Source organism: Phalacrocorax carbo, chromosome 30, assembly GCF_963921805.1.
Source record: "Phalacrocorax carbo chromosome 30, bPhaCar2.1, whole genome shotgun sequence".
Classification (NCBI taxonomy): Eukaryota; Metazoa; Chordata; class Aves; order Suliformes; family Phalacrocoracidae; genus Phalacrocorax; species Phalacrocorax carbo.
Genome location: NC_087542.1, coordinates 1,421,070 through 1,446,855, shown reverse-complemented (window position 1 = coordinate 1,446,855; position 25,786 = coordinate 1,421,070). Strand labels below are relative to the sequence as shown.

The 25,786-nt window shown below is 52.0% G+C and overlaps 1 protein-coding gene across 5 annotated transcripts in view; it reads right to left on the bottom strand.

Annotated features, from left to right (window-relative positions):
- The window catches only part of BRD4 (bromodomain containing 4), an 86,213-nt gene that overhangs the window by 11,043 nt on the left and 49,384 nt on the right, over positions 1 to 25,786 (bottom strand). For 4 of the 5 annotated variants that reach the window (XR_010370367.1, XM_064437191.1, XM_064437190.1 and 1 more), the window contains exons 9-16: positions 23,374 to 23,502; positions 17,689 to 17,898; positions 16,838 to 17,037; positions 14,725 to 15,026; positions 12,954 to 13,064; positions 1,751 to 1,803; positions 1,040 to 1,433; positions 312 to 851 (exon numbers count right to left, since the gene is read on the bottom strand). Coding sequence is in view for 4 of the 5 variants with exons in the window: in XM_064437191.1 (XP_064293261.1) it covers positions 312 to 851; positions 1,040 to 1,433; positions 1,751 to 1,803; positions 12,954 to 13,064; positions 14,725 to 15,026; positions 16,838 to 17,037; positions 17,689 to 17,898; positions 23,374 to 23,502 (1,939 nt within the window). In the remaining variant the exon portion in view is untranslated. The remainder of the gene's footprint in view (positions 1 to 311; positions 852 to 1,039; positions 1,434 to 1,750; positions 1,804 to 12,953; positions 13,065 to 14,724; positions 15,027 to 16,837; positions 17,038 to 17,688; positions 17,899 to 23,373; positions 23,503 to 25,786) is intronic. The other variant, XM_064437194.1, reaches the window with a different exon arrangement.

The window sequence follows — 25,786 nt, the reverse complement described above, 5'->3', positions numbered from 1 at the left end:
AAAATGAGATCCTCAAGATCCTCAAAGACTTGATATCCTCAAAAATGAGATCCTCAAGATCCTCAAACACTTGATATCCTCAAAAACTTGAGCTCATCAAGATCCGAGATGGAAAGAGGCCTCGCCAGGCCGTCACGTCAGGCTCTGGCTAACCGGGGTTTCGTCCGCACTCACCACCATCTACCGACGGGTGCTGGTGGACCCCAAAGGACGCACGGAAACCGCCCCCACCGCCCCGAACCCCCTCCTCATCCCGCAATGCAACTTGGCTCGAGCCGTAGACTCAACCGCCGTCCCCGACTCCCGCTCACCGGTCGAGTAGGGATCAGGCTTATGGTGCCGCGGCGACGGGTGATGCTGGATGACCTGCTGCGGTTTGGCCGGCTGCGGCGGCGGGGGCGGCGGGGGCGGCTGCGGGGGCGGATGTTGCTGCGGCGGCGGTTGGGGTTGGGGGATGTGGGATGGGAAGGGCATGGGTTGCATGTGCATGGGCCGCGGCGGCGGCTGGTGCTGCAGCTGCTGCACCGCGGGGTGAGCCGGCGGCTGCAGGGGCGGCTGCGGTTGCGACTGGACCTTCACTGAAGGGAGAAGAGGAGTCTGCGGCTGCACTTTTTGCAGCTGCTGAAGGTAGAGCTGCATCTGGCTGGTGCTCAGAGGCAGGTTGTGGTGCGGCGGAGGAGGTTCTTCGTCCTCCAGCAGGACCTGGGGAGGTTGGGGCAGAGGCGGTTGAGGAAGCATGGGTTGCTGGCTGATGGCCGGCGAGACGGCCGGCGGACGCGAAGGCTTCGGGGGCAGCGCCGCAGCTCGGTTACTGGGTCTCGAGGGCTGCTGAGGCAGAGCGTTGTGCAAAGCTGGGGAGAAAGGGAAGGACACGGTGGCACCGCGGACATCGGGAGTGGAGAACCTCCCCCTGCCCACCCGCCGCTCCTCCACCCCAGTCGTCTTCCAGGAGGAATAAACCCCCGCCCAACGCCACCGTCTTCCTCCCAGCTTGAGGAAGGACCACGCGTCAGGGCTCGTCCCAAGAAGCCGCGCTCACCTGGAGGAGACACCACGGCATGCTGGTTGAGGTGGGGAGGAGTGCTGTGCTCGGGCGGCTGGGGGAGATGGGGCGGCATCTCCGGTTGAGGAAGATGCATGATGGGTTGGGTGAAATGCGTCATGGTGTCGAACATATTCCCCGGCAGCGGGTGCTCCAGGACGGGGACTTGCGCGGGGACGAAAGGCGGAGGAGAAGACTTCATCGGCGGAGGAGCTTGTTGAGGGACAGGAGGCGGCGGGGGCGGCGGCGGGGGCTGCTGGGGAGGCAACGGCTGCGGCGGTAAAGGCTGCGGCAGCGGAGGGGGTGGAGGGGGCTGCTGCGGTTGCGGCGGCGGCGGAGGCTGCGGCGGCGGCGGTTGCTGCTGCACCGGTTGATGGTGGTGATGGTGATGCTAAGAGAGGGAGAAAAAAAACCACCGGTGAGTTACCAAAACACCGTTCCGGTCACCAAAATGCATTCTCGGTCACCAAAATACCCTCCCAGTCACCAAAATACCCTCCCAGTCACCAAAACGTGTCCTTTCAACCGTAGGCCCCCCCAAACCGGCGCTGGCTTGGGGGAGCTTCCAAGCAAACCAAAAGCCTTCTTGGCCAAGCACGGGGGAGGGCATCAACCCGGCGGAGCGTGCCGGCGTTGCCGGCGCTCCTGAACCTCCCTGGGGATTCAATCCCAACTCAAGCGAAATGAGAAGGACGCGCCGTCTCCTACCTTTTTCTGCTCTCGCCCCGAATGCCCTTTTTTCTTCAATTTAGGTGCCATTTCTGCCAAAAAAAAAAAAAAAAAGGGGGAACAGAGCAAACGTTAGTACCCCAGCGGTGCCGCTCGACCCCATCACCCCCATTAAAAACCCAACGGCACCGATTCAGTACCAACGGCGGCAAAGTAGAAGGTTTTAGGCTGGATTTCCCCAGGTCCCTCCCGCCCGGAGGCTCGGGGTTTTCACCCCCCTGCCATCGCAAGGAGAAAACTGTAGCAAAAAGGAGAAAAAACCGAAGGCGAAGACCCCTGGGCTCCTTCCACCGGCATCTTCGCGGTGGAGGAGGACCCAACAGCCAAGAAAAACCATTGCTCAATCAGACTCAGCTATTCCAGGAATGTTGTCTTGCTCTGAAGGGGGAGATAAGGAGCGAGAGACTTGGCAGGAGGAATAAAAAAAAATAAGGTATCAAATATCCCGGCTACGCAAACAGCGATTTTCCATCCCCCTTCCCTCCTAAATCCGCGGAAAGTTTGGGTTTGCCAGCTTCCCGCGGGATGATCTCTCACGCCTCCTCCCCGCTGGGGATATTTTTAAAGCATCGTCATCGCAAACAACTGGCTTGAGTTTGGGTCCGGAGCGACAATTTCCCAGGATTTCCTCCCTAAACCGGGCCAAGGAACAGGGAATTATCAAAGCAAAAAACCCAAGACATCGTCCAAGAGCGCTCACCCAGCCCCAAAAATCCCTCGGCGGTGGGATTTTTGCCTTTATTTGGCGCAGTGTTTGGATGTGCCTGGCAAAACGTGACGGACTAAACCCTCGCCGCGACCATTTTCGGGGCGCGGGGGGAAGCGCCCGGTGCCCGGGGAGCGTCTCCCAAATGGGATTTTCTCTTAAATCCCTCCAGAAATTAAATGAATTTCTTAACTTTACGCCTTCGTCTCTGCTTTTGTTTAATTATAAGGCAGCGCCGGTGACCAGTATCGGCACCGGAGCGTGCCCAGAGGCCGGGTGATGGGCCGACGTGACGCCGTTCTGCGGGTTTTAAGGCTAAAGGAGATAAAAAAGTAGTTTTTTGGGGGAGAAAAAACACCCAACCATAAAATGGTTGGGAAGGGGAGAAGGGAAGATCTCAGTGCCAGGCGCTGCGGGGACGCTCGGCTCCCGTTAATCCACCTGCAAATGCTTGGCTTTAAATAAAGTACTTGTTTTTAAGGTAGACAAGGCTTTTTGAGCCCGTGGTTGAGGATCCCTGGCGTTGCAGCCCAGATCCACGGATAACAGAGGCGGGAGAGAGGAAGAGGAAGGTCGCAGGGGACGCCGGCACCCAGGGACACGGTGAGAAGCGCGGCGGGGATTAAAGTGCCGCCGGGGGGGCGGGGAGAGGAGAGGTGGGGTTCCTCAGGGCACTGCGATGCCGGCCTTGGCTGGTCGTGGGTCTGGGTGGCCGTCCACGGCTCCAAACGGATCCGATGGGTGTCCCTGGATCTGAAGGGTGTCCGGGGATCCGAAGGGTGTCCGTGGATCTGATGGGTGTCCGTGGATCCGAAGGGTGTCCGTGGATCTGAAGGGTGTCCATGGATCCGATGGGTGTCCAGGGATCCGATGGGTGTCCGGGGATCCGAAGGGTGTCCGGGGATCCGATGGGTGTCCCTGGATCCGAAGGGTGTCCAGGGATCCGATGGGTGTCCCTGGATCTGAAGGGTGTCCGGGGATCCGATGGGTGTCCCTGGATCCGAAGGGTGTCCAGGGATCCGATGGGTGTCCCTGGATCTGAAGGGTGTCCGGGGATCCGATAGGTATCCGGGGATCCAATGGGTGTCCCTGGATCCAATGGGTGTTGGTGGATCCGATGGGTGTCCCTGGATCTGAAGGGTGTCCATGGATCTGAAGGGTGTCCAGGGATCCAATGGGAGTCCCTGGATCCGAAGGGTGTCCGGGGATCCGATGGGTGTCCCTGGATCCGATGGGTGTCCCTGGATCTGAAGGGTGTCTGTGGATCCGAAGGGTGTCTGGGGATCCGATAGGTATCCGGGGATCCAATGGGTGTCCCTGGATCCAATGGGTGTTGGTGGATCCGATGGGTCTCCCTGGTTCCGATGGGTGTCCGGGGAGCCAATGGGTGTCCATGGATCTGATGGGCTTCCATGGATCCAATGGGTTTCCATGGATCCGGATAGGTATCCGTGGATCCGATGGGTGTCCATGTATCTGATGGGTGTCCGTGGATCCAATGGGTGTCCGTGGATCCAACGGGTTTCCATGCATCCAATGGGCTTCTGTGGATCCGATGGGTGTCCAGGGACCTGGATGGGTGCCTGTGGATCCAATGGGTGTCCAGGAATCCAATGGGTTTCCATGGATCTGGGCAGGCATCTGTGGATCCCAATCGGCATCCATGGCTCCAAACTGGCATCTACTGATGCAGATGGGCACCCACAGCTCCTGATGGGTCTCCATGGATCCTGATTGGCATCCACGGCTCCAGGCGGGCATCTGCAGCTCTGGATGGCCATGCACAGATACAGATGGGTGTCCATGGACCCAGATGGGCATCTGCAGCTCCTGATGGGTGTCTATGGATCCTGATTGGCATCCACGGCTCCAGGCGGGCATCTGCAGCTCTGGATGGCCATCCACAGCTCCTGATGGGTGTCCATGGACCCAGATGGGCATCTGCAGCTCCTGATGGGTCTCCATGGATCCTGATTGGCATCCACGGCTCCAGAGGGGCATCTGCAAGCTCTGGATGGCCATGCACAGATCCAGATGGGTCTCCATGGATCCTGATTGGCATTCCATGGCTCTAGGCAGGCATCTGCAGCTCTGGATGGCCATGCGCAGCTCCTGATGTGTGTCCATAGACCCATACTGGCATCCAGAGCTCCTGATGACTGTCCATGTCTTTGGATGGGCATCCATGGATCCTGATTGGCATTCCATGGCTCCAGATGGGCATCCCCAGCTCCAGATGGGTGTCCGTGGATCCTGATTGGCATCCCCAGCTTCACCTGGGTGTCCACAGCTCCAGGTGGGCATCCATAGCTCTAGATGGGCATCCGCAGGTCTGGCTGGGTGGCCCATAGCTCCAGGTGGGTCTCCACGGCTCTGGATGGATGCCGGCTGTGAACCCACCTTCCAGAAAGACCAAGACCTGATGTCTTCTCCCCTCAAGAGGGAAAGCGCTTTGCAGGGCTTCACCGCTCATCCCTCTGATGCCGGAGAAGAAGCAGGGACAAGAAGGGGACACAAGTTTCTCCGGCAAATGCTCCCTACGGATAAGATACATCTGGGGCACAACGAATGGGGAGCGGAGGCGGCTGCATGGAGCCCCCCAGTTTCTCTCTCATCCTCTTCAATCAGGATAAAAGCACTCATGGAAAGAAAACCCAAAGCCGCAGAGCGGAGGTGTCGGGTGGGAAGAGAGGAGAAAAGCCACGGACTAAGCCGGGATCAGGAGGGATTAAGCATCTGTTCCCGAAAAAAGCTGCGTGATATGGCAGTGTCTTGGCCGAGCACATCCCTGCTCCCATTTTGGGTGGGAAGAGGAGCCGCTACGGCTCAGCCACGAGCATCAGCTGCTCCAAACCCACTTCTTCTCCGTCGTTGCTCCGGCGGGGAAGGTGGTTGCGCTCTTCTCCATCCATCCCCCGACATGCCAAGACCCGGCAGTTGTCCCAGGGGAGCCTCTTTGGCGGAGGCTTTGCCATCGCTGTCGGTACAAGCCGAACGTATCGCCACAACGAACCGAGGCGAGACCTTGGAGCAGGATGGGTGAATCCTGCCGCGTGGAACCGCAACCGTGGCTGAAAGCACCCGCCGGCAAACGGATGCTTTGGGAGACCCTTCACCAAGAAGACAAAGCCAACGGAGACCATGACCGGCAAAGCCACGACGGTCCCAGGGCGATCACCTGGTGGCATCGGTGATTTCAGAGACGCAATGAGCTTGCCTAACCCAAACGAAGGATGACCCTTCTTCACTGCTGAAGACGGTTGTTGGGTCACAGTCGGTATCGTGTGGTTCAGCATCTCCCCGGGGAGCAAGAGCACCAAGAAGAAGCCTCATCCTATCTCTGACGCCGATAGTGTTTCACGCTGGCCAGAGATGTCTTCACGGCCAAGAAGAAGCCAACGGAGACCATGAGCACCAAAGCCACGACGGTCCCAGGGGAATCACCCGGTGGCACTGGCGACTTCGGAGATGCCAACCCCACCGAAGGATGAAGCTTCTTCACCGCTGAAGACGTCGCTGGGCTACAGTTGGTGTTGTGCGGTTCAACGGCTCTACCGGCGTCTCCCCGGCGAGGAAGAGCGCCGACAAGAAGCCCCATCCCATCTCCGAGCCCGACGCCGTTTCACACTGGCCGGTTAAACCTCATCCGAGGGGCTAAAAATCACCAGGAATTTAAAAAAAAAACAACAAAGGTAATTTCATTTCATTTCGCGATGTTTTTAGAGCAGAAAGGTTAAACCGGTGCACGAGGCTCCGCTCCCGCTGGCGTGTCGACAGCCACGTGTATGTATTTTATTTTTCCCTAAATCCTCGTCTTTTACTCCCACCCAAATTGACCTGGAATGGCACAACACTGACATGCGGTTCACTATCATCATAATTTCCATATTATTGGTTAAAATACCATGATTATACAAAAAAAGTGCATTTTCCATAGGAAGCCACTTTATTGATTTTATTATTTAAAGATAAAAATACCAAAGCTATACAATTTTTACCTGTTTTTCTCTTTTTTTTGGGGGGTGGGGGGGAGAAGCTGGTGATTACATGGCTGCAAAATCCAAAGCATGCAGAGATAATATAAAAATAAACAGATTTATATAAAGTATTTGTAGCAGATCAAGGATAAGGGGGGGGAGGAATCTAAATAAAAGCGGTTACGGAAACAGTTTGTTTGTAGTTAAATTCATCCCGATTTTCCAACAGGCTGGTGCATTCAGGGAAAAAATAGATCTAAAATTACAAGTTTGCTAAAAACATGCAGTTTATACATTCCAATAAAATCACGGTCCCACATAATTCCCCCCCCGCGTCTCCTGGGAAAATAACAAACTTATCTGGGGAAAATAGAATAAATGCGAAAAGTGACTTGAGTTTAAAAAAAAACCACACCCAGAAGCAACTTTTTGATACAATATTGGTTTTAAATAAGATTTTTTTGATATAAAAGGGACTCTCTATTGGGTTTTAGGGCAGCTGAGCCATGATGGGGCCTCCTGGATTCAGTGGTGGATGGTTTTTGTTAGTGGAAAATACTAATTTTAACTAATTCTGCTCCTGGAGATAGAGCGGTGGCTTCATCCACCCCACAGACCCCACAAATCCCCCCAAAATCAGGGACGCCGGCGACCGCGGCGCTGCCGGAGGAACGGCTGCGTCGGCTGTTATTCTCCAAATCCCATTGAATACACCAAAATTTGCCTAATTTGACCCAAAAGCCACTCGACGGGGCATTGGGTGCTGCACCCAAGGAGGAGATGCTCAACCCGGAGCCGGCGCAGCCACTCCGCCGCGGCGAAGACGCGTCACCGCCGGCAAACCGGGACCCCGCGGCGTCACCACGAGGCGCCGCACGGCCCCTGGGAGACTTTCTGGTGAGACCCATCCTTGAGCAAAGCGATCGCGAAGCGTTTCTAGGGTGAAACTAAAGGGATTTGGGGTTTTTTTTGGCACCGTTATCGGCACAGAGGTGCTGCCGGTGGCGGCGTAAAGCCTCGCTGCCTGTTACGCGACTCCCTGCCCGCACAACGTCAATGGTCTGAGTTTCTTCTAAGCCAAGATTAACCGGCACGGCCACAGTTCCTGCCTGTACTTGCGCCGTGGCACCTTGCCATGGGTAACCGCGGCTAAACCGAGCCTAAGAGGTCTGTGCCCGTTCCTGCCGAGCAAATAAGGTGGTGATAAGCTGGGGGAAGACTTGTGGCAGGTCAACGAGGGACTCTAAGTGCTTCCTATCGTACACTGCGGCATAAAAACCGAGCCTGGGAATGGGGCAAAAAGGAGCAAATTGGCTTGAAAAAACGAATGGTTGGGTTAAATCAATCCGCCTCCCTCTCGAACTCGGAGGAAAATGGATCTAGGATTAAAACTCACTAAAATAAGCCAGCGCGTGGAGGACGCGGGGTGTACCTCGGTGGCTGGAACTGAGCTTAACCAGAGCCAATGCTACAGCGGCAGCCACAGGTACCTGCGGGTTAAACCTGGGTACCTGTGATTTAAAACTTGAAATTAAAACCAGGTGCCTGCGAATTAAACCCATGTAACTTTGAATCAAATCAAGGTACCTGCAGATTAAACCCGGTACACGTGGATTAAGCCCAGCTAACTATGAATTAAACCTGTCTGCGAACTAAACCTGGGTACCTTTGAATTAAAGCCAGGTGCCTGCAAATTCTGGGTACTTCTGAATTAAACTCAGGTACCTGCAAATAAAACTCGGGTACCTCTGAATTAAACCCAGGTTACCTGTGATTTAAACCTACGAAGCTCTGAATTAAACCCAAGTAGCTCTAAATTAAACTCAAGTACTTTTAAATTAAAAACAGGTACCTGTGATTTAAACTCAGATATTTCCGAATTAAACCCGGCTACCCCAGAATTAAACCCGAGAGGTAGATCTTCAACTCTGAGACGGAATGAAGTCCTAACCCACTGCTAACCCAGCCTTACGTAAGGTCTCTCCTACTAAAGACAGAACTAGTAACTCCTTAGCAGAAGCACTTAGAAGATCTGCTGGAGGCAGCTCCGCAATCCCACAAACGGGTTTTCCAGCATTGCTGAGCCAGCTCTAACCCCGTTTTTTAACCCTTAATAAAACGTAACCGCGCTGCTGAAGCCTCGAGCGAGCCGCAAACCTTTTTCATTTACGCAACTGCAAAAAAAACCGCGCAGATAAAAGCGATTTTCCTTCAGGAATTTTCAGAAGAAAAGCAAAACTAGCGACCGGGAACTAACCGAGGCTCAGATTTAAGCGCTGAAGTTCTAATCGCTACTATTAATTATTGCGGCTGCGTGATTCCTCCCCCCTCGACCGGTCTTTCCACGGGTCTCGGGAAGCTTCTCCTAAAATAACCCCGCTCAGCCGAGCGGTGAGGACGAAGAGGCAGAGCCCGTCCGGTTTGCCGTTAAGCAACCCAAAATCTGGTGCCCACCAAAACTAGGCCAGGTTTTAAGTCTCCTGAGCACCAACCACAGTCCAGCCCAAGCGCCGACGCTCGAAGCCGGGAGAAGCACCCGAGCTGCTCGGAGAGCTCGTTCCCGGCTGTTTGCAAGCAAAAAATCCTACCTAGATGCTTCCAGGATGGAGTTTGGGGTCATTTGCATCCACTAATTGCTAATTACGACGAGTTAAACCGGAATAACCCTCTCGATCAGCACCTCCGGCTTCTCAGAGCTCAAGGCCAAGGCTCAGTCCCATCTCCTACGCTCTAAAACCAGTATTATTATTCTCTTCCTCCCTTTGAAGCCTCCTATTTTCAGAGTTTCAGCAGATTTTCAGCAAAAAACACTCCTGATTTAATAAAATTACGTGTTTAATCGCCAGCTACACCCAGGGCTGGAGACGTCGCACAGATTCAAGCGGGAAAAATAAAAATCCTTCGGGTTTTAAAAGCTCTGGGTTGCAAAAAGGCAAGAGGCAGCTGGCGGGAGCCGCTGCTGAGCAGCAAAACGACGTTTTAAAGGGAATAAAAACGAAGCTGCAATTAATCGCAGTTAGTTCTAGTCTATAATTCCATCGCGGCCGCGCTTGCTCGTAGGCGTGAGCATCGGACGCCTCGTTTTTTGAGGGTGAACCCAAGCAAACGCAAAAAAACCCCAAGGTTTAAATAAAAACAAAAAAATTAATCCCAGGTTACCGGCGGTCGCCACCGATTTTAAAATCGCAAATACCGATCGCGCAAAGTGACTCCTCCGGGACGGCGGCTCAGTGGGCACGCAAGAGCCTCGCTGAGAGACAAGACTGTTAAAATACCAGAGCTTATTAAAATTTGCAAGGTAGATTTTGAAGTCCACCAGCAAAATCTGAAATCTTATTCTCCGCTTAAGCCAGCGCGGGGGCTGCCACCGTCATCCTCCCCGAAAAATAAATACACGAGTATTTTACAATGGCAAAACTAACGGCCCCGTCCCACTCCGGGCCGTTAAATTAACGTCATCGTCAAGGCGCTGTGTCAAAAATACGCCTTGAAAAATCTTAAAAGGCCTTTTAAAAGGTCTTTTAAATTTATTGCGTCAAAAATATGCCTTAAAAGGTCTTTTAAAACATCTTAAACCACCTTAAAAGGTCTTTTAAATGCACTGTGTCAAAAATACACGTTAAAACGTCTTAAAAGGTCTTTCAGAACATCTTAAAGCACCTTAAAAGGTCTTTTAAGAGGTCTTTAAATTTATTGTGTCAAAAATATGCCTTAAAAGGTCTTTTAAAACATCTTAAAGCACCTTAAAAGACCTTTTAAACACCTTGCATCAAAAATACACCTTAAAACATCTTAAAAGGTCTTTCAAAACATGTTAAAGCACCTTAAAAGGTCTTTTAAACGCACTGTGTCAAAATTACACCTTAAAACCTCTTAAAAGGCCTTTTAAGAGGTCTTTTAAATGCATCGTGTCAAAAATATGCCTTAAAAGGTCTTTTAAAGCACCTTAAAAGGTCTTTGAAAAGTACTGTGTCAAAAATATGCCTTGAAACATCTTTAAAAGTCTTTTAAAATGTCTTAAAGCACCTTAAAAGACCTTTTAAACAGCTTGTGTCAAAAATACACCTTAAAACATCTTAAAAGGCCTTTTAAATCATCTTAAAGCACCTTAAAAGGTCTTTGAAAAGTATCGTGTCAAAAATACGCCTTAAAACGTCTTTTAAAACATCTTAAAAAACCTTAAAAGGTCTTAAAATGTCTTCAAGCATCCTAAAAGGTCTTTTAAAAAGTCAGAGAAGGTCTTAAAATCCAACTTCAAAGTGATCCAAGGGGTAACACTGCAAATGCCGGGACGGAGATCGACGGGATACTGGGCAAATCCCTGCGGCCACAGGTTTTCACCGTGGGTTTTATCAGAAAGGGAGAAAAAAAAAGGTTCAGGAGAGCAAAAAGCCATCGGCATTGGAAATTAATTGCCTAGAAGAGATTAATTCTCTTAATTAACCTCCTACCCAAAGCGCTACGGGTCAGATCTCCGGCCCAGACCGAGGGTATCCGCGCCGGGGCCGTGCTGGTTAAGCCCTTTCCAAGCCCCGGAGCGGGAGCCCGACCCGGATAACGTCGGTCTACGTCGGCCAACCGAATCCCAAACACCCACAGCTGGGACGGCAAACACCGGAGAGACGTCGGATTTGGGGGAAAGCGGCCAAAAAGAGGACAAAAACGTGTAAAAACTCGAACACAAGAGCAACCCCGCGCTCCGCCGCCTCCACCCAGCCACCGTTTGGGGAGAAACACTCAAAAACGAGCATTTCCCGCTCCACCGGAGGCGGGTTTTTGGCAGAGTGAGCGGCGCGGAGGAGATTTTGGTGCCTTTCTAGGTTTTAATTAGGCGCTGCTCGTTGGAACGAGAAGGGGTTGGCACCGGCACATCCCGAAAACTCCCACCTGACACCTGACGGCCCCGGCGCCGCGCTCCGGAGGAGATCCCCGAGATCATCCCTATAAATCATCACCCGAAACACAACGTGGTGGAGGACCCTGCTATCCGGCTGAGGAGCTATCACCGGCTTCGGGCGGGGGAAAAAGGCAAAAGAGAATTTTAAAGAAAACCACCATTTTGGCGCCTTTGGGATTTGGAGCCGATGGGTTCAACGGGCGAGTGCTTTTTCGGAGGGGTTCCGCCGGGAGACGGGACGCCGGGGTCAAGGCTCTGGGGTTGGGAGGAGTTGGGGTTGGCCAAAGTTGACGCTACACCGTAAGGAGGGTCGGATAAACACGGTTTATTTTGGTTGATGCTATCGTGAGCTTGGCAGAAATAAAGAGAAACTGGATGAAAAAACTCATTTAAGAGCATAAATACGGGCGGTTTTCCTTCCCCCCATCAAACCAGGGCAGAATTTAGCACAAAATGATTTAATTTTCTGATCGCCAGAGTCACCCTGAAACGCTCCGTCAAAACCTTTCAACCTCCTTCCAGAAAAATAAAGCCTGGTTCTATTAAAAATACATTAAAGTAGGTAAATATGTTCAAAGACTTCAGACTCTGGGCTTATCCCAGACAAACACAACCCTAAAAAAGCGGAGGATCGCTGGGAAGCGTTGCCAGCACCGCCTCTAAGGCGAGTCCGATCAATCTTGCTGTATTTTGGGGGGTTTATTGCATTTTGGGGGGGATTTTCTGCTCCTTTTTTCAGCGTCGTTCGCCCTACGCACCCAACCCAGCCATGAAAATAAGCCCAGACTATTTCTTGCCACGTGCATCTCCTGATTTCCCAACCCGCTGGAGAGGAGTAAGTCTTAATGTTGACTTAAGTGCTGGGATAAGCCCAGCTTAACCTCCGGAGTCCAAGCTGAGATAGCAGCTAGGAGGTAAAAACAGCTTTAAGTGACGGTACAAGCTTTGCTTCCCTAAAACCGAGGAGGGAAGGCTAGCGAGGAAAGCGTAATAATGAAGAAGAATTTGAGAACAGCCTAATTTAAGCCCGAACGATGGTGGTACGAGGGAGACGCTCCAGAGGTTTAAAATTTCATTTCAAATCCTTTTTTCTCTCGACACCTGCCCGTAAAAAAAAAATATAAAGGCTTTTAGATGTAAAACCCCGTTTCCTCTGTCTTTCTCCCTCCTCTGTGGCGCGAGCAGTGGTGCTGAGCACGGTTTATCCCTCTCCTTTGTGGGAAAAACGTTTTTTTTTTTTTCTAAAAATACAAATCTAGGCCATTAAACAGACGCACGCTGGTTTTTTGGGCTCCCGCGCTCGCGTCTAAGCTCGGCAAGGAAAAACTTATGAAAAAAACCTAATCATCGCGTCGGGCTTAAGAACTGCCAGGGACAACATCGCGACCGCCAAGTTGTCCGCGCCGAGCCCCAAAAACCCGACCAACGCGCGGCTGCGTACGTACGTTTTGTTCGTTATAAAGTAAAAATGGAAATAATAATAGTAGAAAAAAAATAAAGAAAAATTAAAAAAAAAATTAAAGACCAAGCCAGGAATGAAAACATATTTATTTATACAGAAACCAGGTCTAGGACTGAGTCGTTAAATAAGCTGCGTCTAACCTGTTTCTGAATCTTCGCTGTCGGAGGAGCTGGACTCGCTGGTGCTCTCAGACTCTGAGGAGGAGAACCCCTTCATTTTAGAGGAACCAGCAATTACATCCACTTTCTCCGCTGCAAGAAGATAACAGTACAGCGTTAAAGGATAATTAATGAATATTAAAAGGATAATTAAGAACCCCGAGTCCTGCCTGCTCCTCCCAAGCCTGCCTGCTCCCCCCCCTTGCCGACACCAGCAGGCTGTGCGAGACCCGCGGCATCCGGGTATTCCTGCGCAGGGGTTAAGCCAAGCTTTAATCCTGAGTCTCTGCTTATTTCTATCGCTGGGACGTGGCGGGGTCTCGGAGGTTTCTGGGGTGATGATTTTTTTATGGGGTGGAGGGTGGTGGGGGTGTCCCCTCGTGGCACCATCCAAAGTGGGCACCGGACGGGATTTAAGCCCGGCCTAGCAGACATCTGGCTGCATAACACACACCCACTTGCTCAAGCAGGGTCATTCTTCATCCTTCTAAGCCCTTCTGGGGTAGGAAGGTCTGGCTTTACCCAGCTGCTTTAGGCTGGCCTAAGACTAGGGGGTTCTCCGCCTCCACCCCGCTTGTGCCAGCCAGGAGCCGGCGCTTAATCCCGCGTGGCTGCGTGACACGGGGCTGAAAACTCGCTTTTTTTTTAAGCTGCATCAACTTGCTGGTCTAAGGAGGCGGCAGGAGGTTGAGGCAGTGGAAAAATATAAAAAAACCTTTTTTTTAATAGCTTAAAGGAGAATAAAATGGGGCAGGAACAGGTCAGGAGTTGCTCAAGGCCCTGGCAACGTCAGAGCCCTTTACTAAACCTGTAAAACCTTAAATTAAAGAAAAAAAAGAAATCTAAGCATTTTTCTCGGGTACGGAAGGATAAAGAAACCTTCCAGGATTTGGCCCCGGCTTTGTTTTCCGTATGGATTTATCCCGGGAAGTCACCGTCACCCCGCGGCCACGGGAAACCGAGGGATTCCCGTTAAACTCCCCTTGTTTCTCCCCGTCGCCGCCACATCGCCCGTTCGCTGCGGGTGACTTCCGTAAAAAAAGCGGTTTATCTGGTCTTTGGCTATTAATAAATACGTGTATTTATTACAGAAATGTACATTTTCATATATATTCAAAATAAAACACGGGTATAAAGTATATTTAGATTCTATCTGAAGCATATTGAAGTATTAAAATGGACTGAAATAGATTAACGCATATCAAAAGGTATCAAAATAGAGCAAAATGTATTAAAATAGAGCAAAATGCATTAAAATAGAGCAAAATGTATTAAAACAGCAAAATATATTTAAACAGAGCAAAATGTATTAAAATAGAGCAAAATATATTAACACAGAGCAAAATGTATTAAAATATATCAGAATATATCAAAGTATTTAAAAATGTATCAAGTTATATTAAAAATATAGAAAAATATTAAAAATATTGAAAAATATAAAAAAAAAATCTAAAAATGTATCAAAATATCCTCAGAAAGGTCATTAATGGGTTTAATAAAAACCTTGGAACGATATTCAACTGGAATCGAAGCGCCGGCATCTCGAGGGGACGCAGGGACCGGCGGCCTCGTGTCGCCAGGATTTAACCCCCACGTTGACGCGCCGCTGGAGAAACAGCAGCTCTTAAATAAAATCCCCTTTTCCGCTGGCCAAATACCCACCCTCGGCTTTTTTAATACCCGTCTCTGCCTCGAGCCTGGGGAAACGTCGCTGGAATAAGGAGAAAAAACTGGTTTTAAGGCTAAAACGTACCTTGAGGTTTCCTCTTCTTCCGTAAACACGACGTTACGTATCTCTCCAGCTCCCGTAAGGTGGATGGTTTTAACGTCTCGAAGTCAATCTCGATCTCGTCGGGATTGGAGTTTTTGAGCGAGGGTTCTCTCGACTGGATGATATGGACAACTCGGCCCAGTTTCTCACCGGGGAGTTTATTAATGTCCAGGCTCAGCTGCCTCTTCTCCTCATAGGACATGGGTTTACACTTCTCCTCCTCCTCGGACTCGTAGGCTGGAGGGGGCTTGCTGTTCTTCACCGTCACAGGCTCCTTCTTACTACTTAAGAACAATTATAAAATGTTATTGCAGAACACACCGGAATGCCGAAACGCTGCCGCGTGGGTCTAACCTCGTCACTGCAACCACTAAATCGCTCTGGTTTTAAGGGTTTTTCACTTTCCACCCTGGGAACGAGCATCTTTTTCTTCTATGGCTCGAGCTTGAAGCTCAGCCACGAGGCTGGGACGTAGAAAGCTGAGCTCAACACCCTGCTATACACGAAACCTGAGCTGAATCCCGTTAGACATGAAAGCTGAGCTCCACCCTGTTAAGACACGAAAGCTGAGCTCAACCCACTGGTAAGACAGTAAGGCTGGGCTCAAGCTTCTGTTAGACACCCAAAGCTGAGGTCAACTCGCTGTCAGACACCCAAAGCTGTTCTTCAGCACCGTTAGACCCCCAAAGCTGAGCTCAGACCGCTGTTAAGAGACCCAAATCTGACCTCAGCCCCTTGTCAGACACCCAAAGCTGAGCTACCCGCCCCAACGCTTGCTCTCCCCAAAAGATGAGCATCTTCAGGAGGTAATTCAACAGCTCAGCCCACTGTTAGGCTCCCAAAGCTGAGCTCAACCCGCTCTTAAGACACCCAGAGCTGAGCTCAGCCCCCTGCCAGACACCCAAAGCTGAGCTCAGCCTGCTGTTAGACACCCAAGGCTGAGCTTAACCTGCTGCCAGACACCCAAAGCTGAGCTCAGCCCGCTACCAGACACCTTCAACTGAGCTCAGCCCACTGTTGGACACCCAAAGCTGAGCTCAGCCTGCCGTTAGATACCCAAGGCTGAGCTTAACCTGCTGCCAGACACCCAAAGCTGAGCTCAGCCCGCTACCAGACACCTTAAACTGAGCTCAGCCCACTGTTGGACACCCAGAGCTGAGCTCAGCCCACTGTTAGACACCCAAGGCTGAGCTCAACCTGCTGTCAGACACCCAACGCTGAGCTTGACCTGCTGTCAGACACCCAAAGCTGAGCTCAACCTGCTGCCAGACACCCAAGGCTGAGCCACCCGCCCCAATGAGCAGCTACAGGAGAGAATTTAAATTCAATCCGAAGCCGGAGCAGCTCCGGAGCGGAATTCCTGGACCACGACTCAACCAACGCCGCTCGTTTCTCGCCAGGAAAAGCAAGAGGTTGGGCTGTTTCAGAGCCTGATGCCCCGGACGAGAAGTAAAACCCAGCTTCCGTAAAAAATTACGGTCGTAAGAAGGGAAAAACAACCAGCTACGGGGATTCCTTGGCGTCAGCCTCGGGTTTAGCTGCAGTTTGAGCGCTTCAGAACTGAGGTGAGGCCCGGGGACAGAGACAAGCTCGTTATTTCCTTCTTAATTTAATCTCGTTACAGCTAAATATGGCAAACAACAACTTTTCGCCTCGGGTTAAACACCAAGATCCTGCCTGCCCTTCGAGCCGGGAGCTGACAAGCGGGAGAGACTCGGCTTTCGGCCTCTTACCTCTTAATTTAAAACCTACGGCTTCCAAAAAAACAGGGAAGGGGAGGGAAAATTAACAGGATTCAAGAGTTTGAGATCCAGGAGAGCAACTCCACGTCATTTTTCCCCCCTTCTCCTCTCGTACTCGGCGCGTTTGTAGCAGCAAAAGCATCAGCCCCCCAACAAAAAAAAACCATAAAGCCGAGCTCGTGGGTTGGGACTTGACCCCGAGCAACGCCTCCGCAGGCGAGGGGCCCGGCAAAGGCGTTACTCGTCAAGAATCCTGCGCGTAATGAAGTTAATTAGCAAAAGGGAAATGAAAAAATACAAGCGCCGCGCGGTAAAACGTAAGGGTTACGGGACGGGAGAGGGCTGGGGCTGACCTGGAGGTACTGCTGTTGCTGTTGCTTTTCTTGGCCTTCTTGGGTGGCGGCTCCTTGGCTTTGCTTTTCTTGGCGTCTTCCAGCTCTTCCTTCTTTTTGTGCTTCTCCTTCTTCTTCTCCTTCTTGTCCTTCTCTTTTTTCTTTGGTTTGTTCTGCTGCGGCTGGGACAGGGCTGCAAGCTGTTCGTGCACGGCTTTCAGCTGCGACGCAGAGACACACACAAGATCAAGATACTTTCGCCCGGCACCGCCTCCTCTTCCATATTAATTTACTTTTTCCCCTACTGCCCAACGCTTTATCTTTTCCTATTAATTCCAGTTAATTCCACCTTTTCCTCGCACCGTCACTTCTGTCTATTAAAGCACCGACCGCTGCAAGAGGAAGGAAACCTCTTGAAGGGTGTTTCTCCCCGCCGGCTTCATCGGCGCTACCGATGCTTTAATTACCAGCGCCAACGGTGCCGCGGAGCGGGGAGGATGAGGAGGATGAGGCTATGGGTTGGAGGGCTGCTCCTTATCTCGTGGGCTTCCCCCACGCTGGGTAAAGCCTGGCTTTACGGGAGTTGGGGCAGCCCCGGAGCCTCCTGCCTGCTCGGAAGACGCCACCCGAGCGCGGGCAGCAAATTCCTGCCGTTGGGGACCGCCTTGTGTTGGGAACCGGTAGGATCGTCCTGAAAAGCACCGATTCCTTCGTGCTTCGCTTTAAAACGAACGATTTTGGAGCGCTTTGCAGCTGACGGTCGCTGTTGTACAACTAGAAAATCTACGGCTTTGAGCGAAGTCCCCAAAGCCACCGAGTTCACGAAGAAGGACGCGTTGGCCACCCCCGATCCATCAGGAGGGCCGCGGTACCTGCTCCTGGAGCTCCGCTAACCGCTGAGCTCGCTCTTCCTCGGAGTCATCGGAGGAGCTGTCGCTGTCGGAGGAGCTATCGCTGCTGCTGTCGCTGGACGAAGGGGGAGCCACCTTGGTGGGAGGCGGCACCACCACGGGAGAAGAAGCTGGAATCACAGGTTCTTCCGGTTCATCCGGCATCTTGGCGAAGCGCATCTCGAACACGTCCTGAAAATACAGGGGGGAAAAAAGAACGTCAGGGTTGGCAGAGCGAGACGCTACAAGCGCCGTTGGCGTCTCCAGGCTGTTCCCTACGGACTCGGCGTCTCCCAGACAAGATTTCCCGAACGCTCCGAGTCCGCTTGGAATTTTACCCGTTTCCAAGACGGGTTTTTTGGGGAAGAATTTACCGGCAAGACTCATCGTCCCGGTTCTTGAGATCGTCTACGTCATCTTTCGCGACGGATTCACGGAGGGCTCAACTGCGGCCGCAGCTCCGCTGTCGCAATCCCCTCCCCTCCAGCCTGCCTGGATTTCCCCAACCCACATCCCGCGAAAACCGCCTCGATTCAACCCAAACGCTTGCGCGAGGACGTTTCCCGTTATCCCCAAGAGCGACGGGTGCGAAGCCCGTTTAATTCCCCTTATCCCAGCAACGCCAAAGTCCATTTTTCTCCTAAACCTTGATATGAAAATCCCTCTTCATTGAAACCAAGGCAGATAAGGTGGCAGAGCCCGCTTGCATTTAGAGCCTGGCCGTGTTTCTCGGTGCTTATCGACTTCCTTTGAAGGAAGGGACGCGCGTGTGGTATTTTTAGTTCCCCAGAAGAGGAACAAGTGCTATTTGTACCCAAAAAGAGACCTTTCCCCCCCACAAGGTGCCACCTTGTGAAAGGCGAAGCACTTGCAGACAAAAAAAAGGCCATTTTTTTGGCACCTCCTACAAGGCGAGACCTGAAAACGGGCTCGATTCACCCCCTTCGAGGTGTTTAGAAAGCAGGCACTTATTTCTGAGCTTAGCAACTCGCGCCGAGCTCCGCTTGGAGCCCGTAAGGAGACCCGCAGCTCCCAGAAGACGACTCAAGCGCTGGCGGGAAGGACAACCCGAAGGCGACACGGGTGTCGGCGTCCGCCTCTTCGACGCCGAGTCATAAAAACCCAACGGATAATTCCTCCTCCCGCCCCAAGAACTGACGTTCGCTCTGCAGTTCTGATTCGGGTTTTCTATTTTCCCAGTCCCCGGGTGCGTGGCTGAGACCAGAAACCCACCAGGCGAGACCTGTGGTTTATTTCTAGAACTCAACAGACTAAATATTAACCGTACGCGGGTTCGCATACATTTATACAACTCAGCCTAAACCCTTCAGCAAGTCAAAAGCCCCGTAACATCAAATCGCGCTGATTTAACCCATCGCTTGAGCGCGGGAGCGGTGTTTTCGTTGGTGGAGGCTTCGGGCTCTTCTAGTCCAGGCTCACCCGTGGGATTTTAAGGAGCTGCTGGGCTCTCCCCTACCTCGACGTGCATTATTTTTCCACCTTCCCTCTTAGAGGTGAGCGGGCGGAGCGCTGCTGGACCGCATTTCTCCATCCTCAGCCTCCTCCTGCCTTTATTCAAGGGCTTGCTTTCAGCAGCGACGGCTTTCGCGGGCGCCGCAGATGTTGTTTTGCTGCTTCCATCTGCTGGCAGAAATGCCACTGACGTGCTCTGGGCTCAAATTTCAGAGGAAGGAGCAGAAAATGTTGGAGGAAAAGGGGCGAGATTTCCAAGCTCTTTCAGCGACGGCGTCGCTTGCGGGACGACGGAGGCCGGCACGTGTTTGTCACTGAGTCACGGCACTTAGCGGTCGTTTACGACCTAATTCTTGTTTTCCATGAACCCAGAAGTCCGGTGCTTTATCACCACCGGCAGGCAACACTACGCCGCCGTATAGACTCGAGTTTTCTATCCTCTAAGGCCAGAAATAAAACCTTCCTGGGTTTTATTTTTTAAATACCTATTTAATGAACAGAAAGGCTAACTGAAAGTTCCTTTGCGTGAAGCTAAAAAGTAACCCCTCAGTTCGGAGCCCCTCGGTGTCTGGAGGATCTTTAAGAATCCGCTCAGGGAAGGATGGAAGAGAAAAACCCTGCGAGTAGGTAACGAGCTAATTAATGCCTTTTTAATCCGGGATTCTTAGTGCTACTCTCTCGTGCATCGCCGGTACCGCTGACCCGCCCTCGCTCGGCCAAACATAACCCATCAACCTCTTCCGCGAGGCCGAAAACCCCAAGAAATCCTCTTCCGACGACGAAGCGCTAACAAAAAGCAGCAAAGCGAGTTATTTTGGAGGCTGATGTTTCCAGGGCGGAGGGGTAACGCAGCGACCGGGGCTGCCTATTAAGCAAGACGCCGCGTATATTGTTTACGGGAACTCAAGTTCCAACTTGACCCCTCAGTCTTGTTTCCAAACCACGGCAGCGCTCCGGAAACCTCTTCCCTTTTTTTTTTTTTTAAATTTTATTCCTGAAATGAGTTTTCTAGGCAGGAGGAAAAGCAACCGGAGAGGTGCCACCTTGGGCTCAAGCAGGCGGGGAGCGGGATCCCGTTGGTATTTCAGTACCTGCCTCCGTCGCAGCGCCGCTACGGGGCTCCTCTGAGATTTAACACCCATTTTTTTGAGGATTATTCCATTCAAAAAACCCTTTTTTCCCCCCATCTTTATGTCAGAAATTAAGTTTCCCGAGTGGTTTGTCTTTGCAGGGACGCGTTCCCGAGCCTGTCCAGGGGATTGATGGGGATGAAATCCCGATTTCATACAGCCCTCGGGCCAGACGGCATCACCTGGCGATGCCAGTCGCTGAGGATTCCTCCCCCCCCCGCCCATAAAATGGGGCGAAGAGAAGAAATTGCGAGTTTCTGTGAAACCCTTCAGCCGGCGATGAGAGCGCCTGGAATTTCAGATCAGATTCACTCGGCTGCTGGTCGGAAAACGCTCCGAGACGTCGCTTGAAGAGGCCGTGAAGTTCTTTGTTGAGCAAAACAAGAAGAAAAGAGCAGCCGGAGGGCGAGCGTTGTGTTTTCCAGGCATCTACGTACCATAAAATCCAGAAAAAAACATGAATAAGATGCTGAATTCTACTAAATTCATACCGGTGTTTTCCTCAAAGCTCCTTTGACTTCAGCAGAGGGGGAAACTTAAAACACGGAGGCTTTTACACGAGGTTTCCAGTTAGCAAAACCCAGCCAAGCTACTAATACCCAATTTCTCCATTTTTTTTTGGTTGTTTCTTGAGTCGAATATCCTGCAACTTAGCAGATTTTCCCCCAATTTAACAGCTTTCCCCTCAACCTAATACTTTTCCCCCATCACTCCGGTGCCTTCCAGCGTAACTCTCATCCCTTCCCGACCTGTTTTCCGACGGTCAAAGCAAACCACGCCGATTTTCTTCTCCTTTCACACGGCGAGAGCTCCGCCGCCTCGCGGCTCCGCCGGAGTCGCGCTTCCTACGCGGACGAGCCCTCTCCCCTGACGGATTTGCCTCCCGCGTCCTCGCGGACGGCTCGCACCCCGCCGAGCCCATCCCGCCTCTCCCTCCTCGCCGCGCTCGAGGCGTCTTCCCGGCATCCGATACGCGGCTCCACGCGGATTTTGGGGACTCCAGGGCAGCTCCCGGCTGCTCGGTTGGTATCGAGCGTGACACGGTGATGTTATTAAGGAGAGGCCGAGGGCAGAAAAGCTTATTTCTTTAGAAAATGACAACTGAAGCTTAGACACATCCCCCACAGCGCCCTTCCCTCTGAACGGGGGAGACACGGGTTTGCTGGGGGGACGGTCCGGTGGGCGAGGCACCGGCTGGGTGGTGGCACCCAGAGGGTCGTGGTCAATGGCCGATGGCCAGATGGAGACCGGTGGCGAGTGGCGTCCCTCAGGGCTCCATCTTGGCTCCAGCACCGTTTAATATCTCCCTCGATGACACAGACAGCGGGATCGAGCGCACCCTCAGCACGACTGAGGAGGCACCAGCTGCGGGGGGCAGGTGACGCGCCAGCAGGACGGGGTGTCACCCAGAGAGACCTGGCAGAGATAGAGAGGGGGGCCTGGGAGAGCCTCCTGAGGTCCAGCAAGGCCAAGTGCAAGGTCCTGCCCCTGGGTCGGAGCAGCCCTGGTACCCGCACAGGCTGGGGGTGGGGGGATGGGAGCAGCCCTGCGGAGAAGGACTCGGGGTGCTGGGGGATGAAAAGCTGGGCACAAGCCGGCCATGTGCGCTCACAGCCCAGACCCCCAGCCGTGCCCTGGGCTGCATCCCCAGCAGCGTGGGCAGCCGGGCGAGGGAGGGGGTCCTGCCCCTCTGCCCCGCTCTGTGAGACCCCCCTGCAGCGCCGCAGCCAGCTCTGGGGTCCCCAGCACGGGACAGACATGGGGCTGTTGGAGCGGGGACAGGGGGGCACAGAAGTGCTCCGAGGGCTGGAGCCCCTCTGCTGTGAGGCCGGGCTGGGAGAGCTGGGGGTGTGCAGCTGGAGAAGAGGCTGCGGGGAGACCTTATTGCAGCCTCCCAGTGCTTAAAGGGGGGCTGTGGGAAGGGTGGGGGCGACCTCTTTAGCAAGGGCCGATGTGAAAGGACAAGGGGGGATGGTTTGGAATGGTTTTAAACTAAAGGAGGGTGGATTTAGACTGGATCTAAGGAGGAAATTGTTTATGCTGAGGGTGGTGAAGCACTGGAAGGGGTTGCCCCGAGAGGTGGTCGATGCCCCATCCCTGGGAACACTCAAGGCCAGGTTGGACGGGGCTGTGAGGGGCCTGATCTGGGTGAAGATGTCCCTGCTCACTGCAGGGGGTTGGACTAGAGACCTCTAAAGGTCCCTTCCAGCCCAAACCATTCCCTGATTCTGTTCTATTCTAACCCACAATCCTTCCAAAGCAAAAAAAAAAAAAGAAAAAAAAAAAAGAGATAAATCAGTATTTAAGCGAACGACCTGCCTGAAATCAGGGACACGGGGAACGCCCGAGTGTTTTTAATGACAGATGTGGAAAAGCTTGGGTCAAAAAATCGAACGCAAGAGCACCCTGTCCCCTCGCACTGGTTCTCGGCGGCTGCCGCGAGCCCCTTCAGCTCCGGCGCGAGCTCCGTCTCTCCCAGATCCGCTCGGAGCGACGTTCCCTGCTTCGGCCGAGCGACCCCGCGCAGCAGCTCCAAATTACCCAGAAACGAGGGAATCCAGGTGATTTGATGGAGCGGGGGGGGCGCGGCCGAGCACTTCGCTCGAGGCGTGTGGCTTTTGTCAGCTAATTCATTAACTAAGAAACCCTTCAGGAGCGAGGGGAGAGGAGAAAACTTCCCCGTAAGAGTGACGGAAGAGGGACTTAACAAAGCACAACCACGCAAGCACCGTCGCTTATCTTCTTTCTGGGTGTTTTTGGGAGAAAGCGACGTTTTGGAGCCGCGCTTTTCCTTCCTACTCCTTCGTCAAAAAGAGAAGAGGACACGAAAAAGACGCTATTAAACAAAATAAGAGTTTAAAGAAGCGAATTGGGCTGAGTCAGCTCAGTCCTTGTATCGTTTCCACAGCAAAAAGTGTCGTTTTTTTTAACCGTTACCTACCGCGCCGGCATTTTTTTAATGTTATTTGAAGACTACGTGGGCCTTGCGCGGGAAAAATAAAGTCCCGAGAGGCGCCGGCGTTCATCGAAAAGCAAAGCGAGCTGCAACAACGCGCGTCCTTACCTGCAGCTTCCGTGCCATGGCCACCACCTCGTGATCGGCGGGGTTGTACTTATAGCAATTGGAGAACATCAATCGGACGTCCGCCGCAAATTCCTGAGCATCTCGGTATTCCCGGTTCTCCAGTTTCGACTACGAAGAGGAGAGGGAAGAAGAAAAAAACGAAAACACAAAGAAAAAACTCTCCGCTGTTACCAGGGCAAATACAACAAAGTGATTGATTGAATGAACGCGGCCCCGCGGCGCCCACAGATTTCAGGCATCCGTTTTCTCCCTATGCTGGAACGACTCATTTTGGTCAAAAGAAGGACTGATTTTGGTCAAAGGAAGGGCTGAATTTGGTCAAAGGAAGGGCTGAGTTTGGTCAAACGAAGGGCTGAATTTGGTCAAAGGAAGGGCTGAGTTTGGTCAAAGGAAGGGCTGAATTTGGTCAAAGGAAGGGCTGAATTTGGTCAAACGAAGGGCTGATTTTGGTCAAACAAAAAGGGCCGATTTTGGTCAAAGGAAGGACCAATTTTGGTCAAAAAAAAGAAGGACCGATTTTGGTCAAACAAAGGGCTCATTTTGGTCAAATAAAGGGCTCATTTTGGTCAAACAAAGGGCTCATTTTGGTCAAACAAAGGGCTCATTTTGGTCAAACAAAGGGCTCATTTTGGTCAAACAAAGGACTAATTTTGGTCAAATGAAGGACTAATTTTTGTCCAACGAAGGACTAATTTTCATCAAATGAAGGACTAATTTTTGTCAAACGAAGAACTAATTTTGGTTGAACGAAGAACTGATTTTCATCAAACGAAGGATTAATTTTCGTCAAACAAAGGACTAACTTTCGTCAAACGAAGGGTTGTGGCTGGCTTATAAAAAACTTAGAGCCAACTACAGGCATCCTCAATGACGTTCAAGAAGGACTACATGCTCTCCAAGCCATCTCCTCGCCGCCTCCGTGGCTGACGGCAGCCAGAGGGTTTGGATGAAGATCACGGTGGTGTTGAAGGCCGGGAGCTCCACCCGACCGCACCAAGAAGGGCGGAACCTCCACGCGCGCCCAGGATCGTGCGTTAGCAGAACACGGTGGGCTTTGCTCGGATCGTTCCCCTAAAAGGAAGATCTCGAGAGTTGTTTTAACGGCGTAGCCTGGGTGGAGGGACAGAGGACACCAGGATGGTCCTTCACCCAACGATGGAAGAGGGAGTGCTGGGTTGACGGTTGGACTTGACGATCCTAGAGGTCTTCTTCCATCCTTAATGATTCTAAGATGACTTTGTTGACGCAGGGGATGGGATTCAACCATTTCACCTGCTTTCAACCACCCACCCTTCCTCCAGAACCAAGCTGGTGTTTCTAGAGCTTGGACCTCCACTGTAGGACCTGCTCCTGTCCCTCCTTCCTTCCAGCTGGGAGGACTGCTCTGGGTGGAGACAGCCTTGAGATGACCCCGTCATCCCCCTCCCCGCGCTGCCTCCAGCTGTGGCAACACCAGCTGAGCCAAGAGAAGCTTCACGCCTCCTTCTCCCTGCCTGGGAAAGCGGGGTCGAGTTGGACAACTGGAAGAGGGAGAACGTTCAACAGCTGTCCCGGCAACATCTGCCAAGGGTGACCTCAGACACGCTGCCCTGCCAGAGAGCTGGGCAGCGAGATGTACAGGCAGCTACGGACGTGCAAGACCTAACGCTCATCGCCGGCCAGTCCGGAGGAGAACGGAGAAAGCCAAAGCCAAGTATTTAATTTGGCGTCTCCAAGGTTTGGCCCACCGAGATCCTACGGGTCCGAAACGCCACGATGAAGGAAGGGCCGTGATCCCCGTTGGCTTCAGCCCTGGTGTAGGGGTGGGATGCGGGAAGGGAAAATTCAGTCCTCTGGTTTTAAAATTCAGGCCCAAACTGGGCGAAGGAGGAGTTAGAGCTGAGCTTAAACTGCCTGCATGTGAGTTTCTTCCGTAGGTAAAAAGTTAAGGCTTCTAAATCAAGAATTAAGGTTTCCTAGCTGGAGTTAGGCTTCGAAATCATAAATTCACGCTTGATAACTAAGAAGTTAAAGACTTGTAAATGAGGAATTAAGGTTTCCTAGCTAAAAAGTTAGGACTTCCAAATCCTGAATTAATGTTTCAAGGGGAAACGTGGATGACGCTGCAGTCGATTTTTAAAATTAAACAACTCCAATAATGAATTAATGCTTCAAGGGAAAACGTCGATGGAATTTGCAGCTGCTCTTTAAAATGAAGCAATTTTAAACTAGAGGGAACTATCTGTGCTTAACAGAAGACTGATTTAGGCGGACAGCTTCTGAAAGACGGGCCTTTATTTTAAAAAGGATCGAAAATGGGGTTGGTTTAAATCGAATCCCCTTGGTTCCTGTGATTTATGCTCTCTGAGGCCATCTCCTGGGCTAAAAAAAAACCCCGGATTTAGACAGTAAT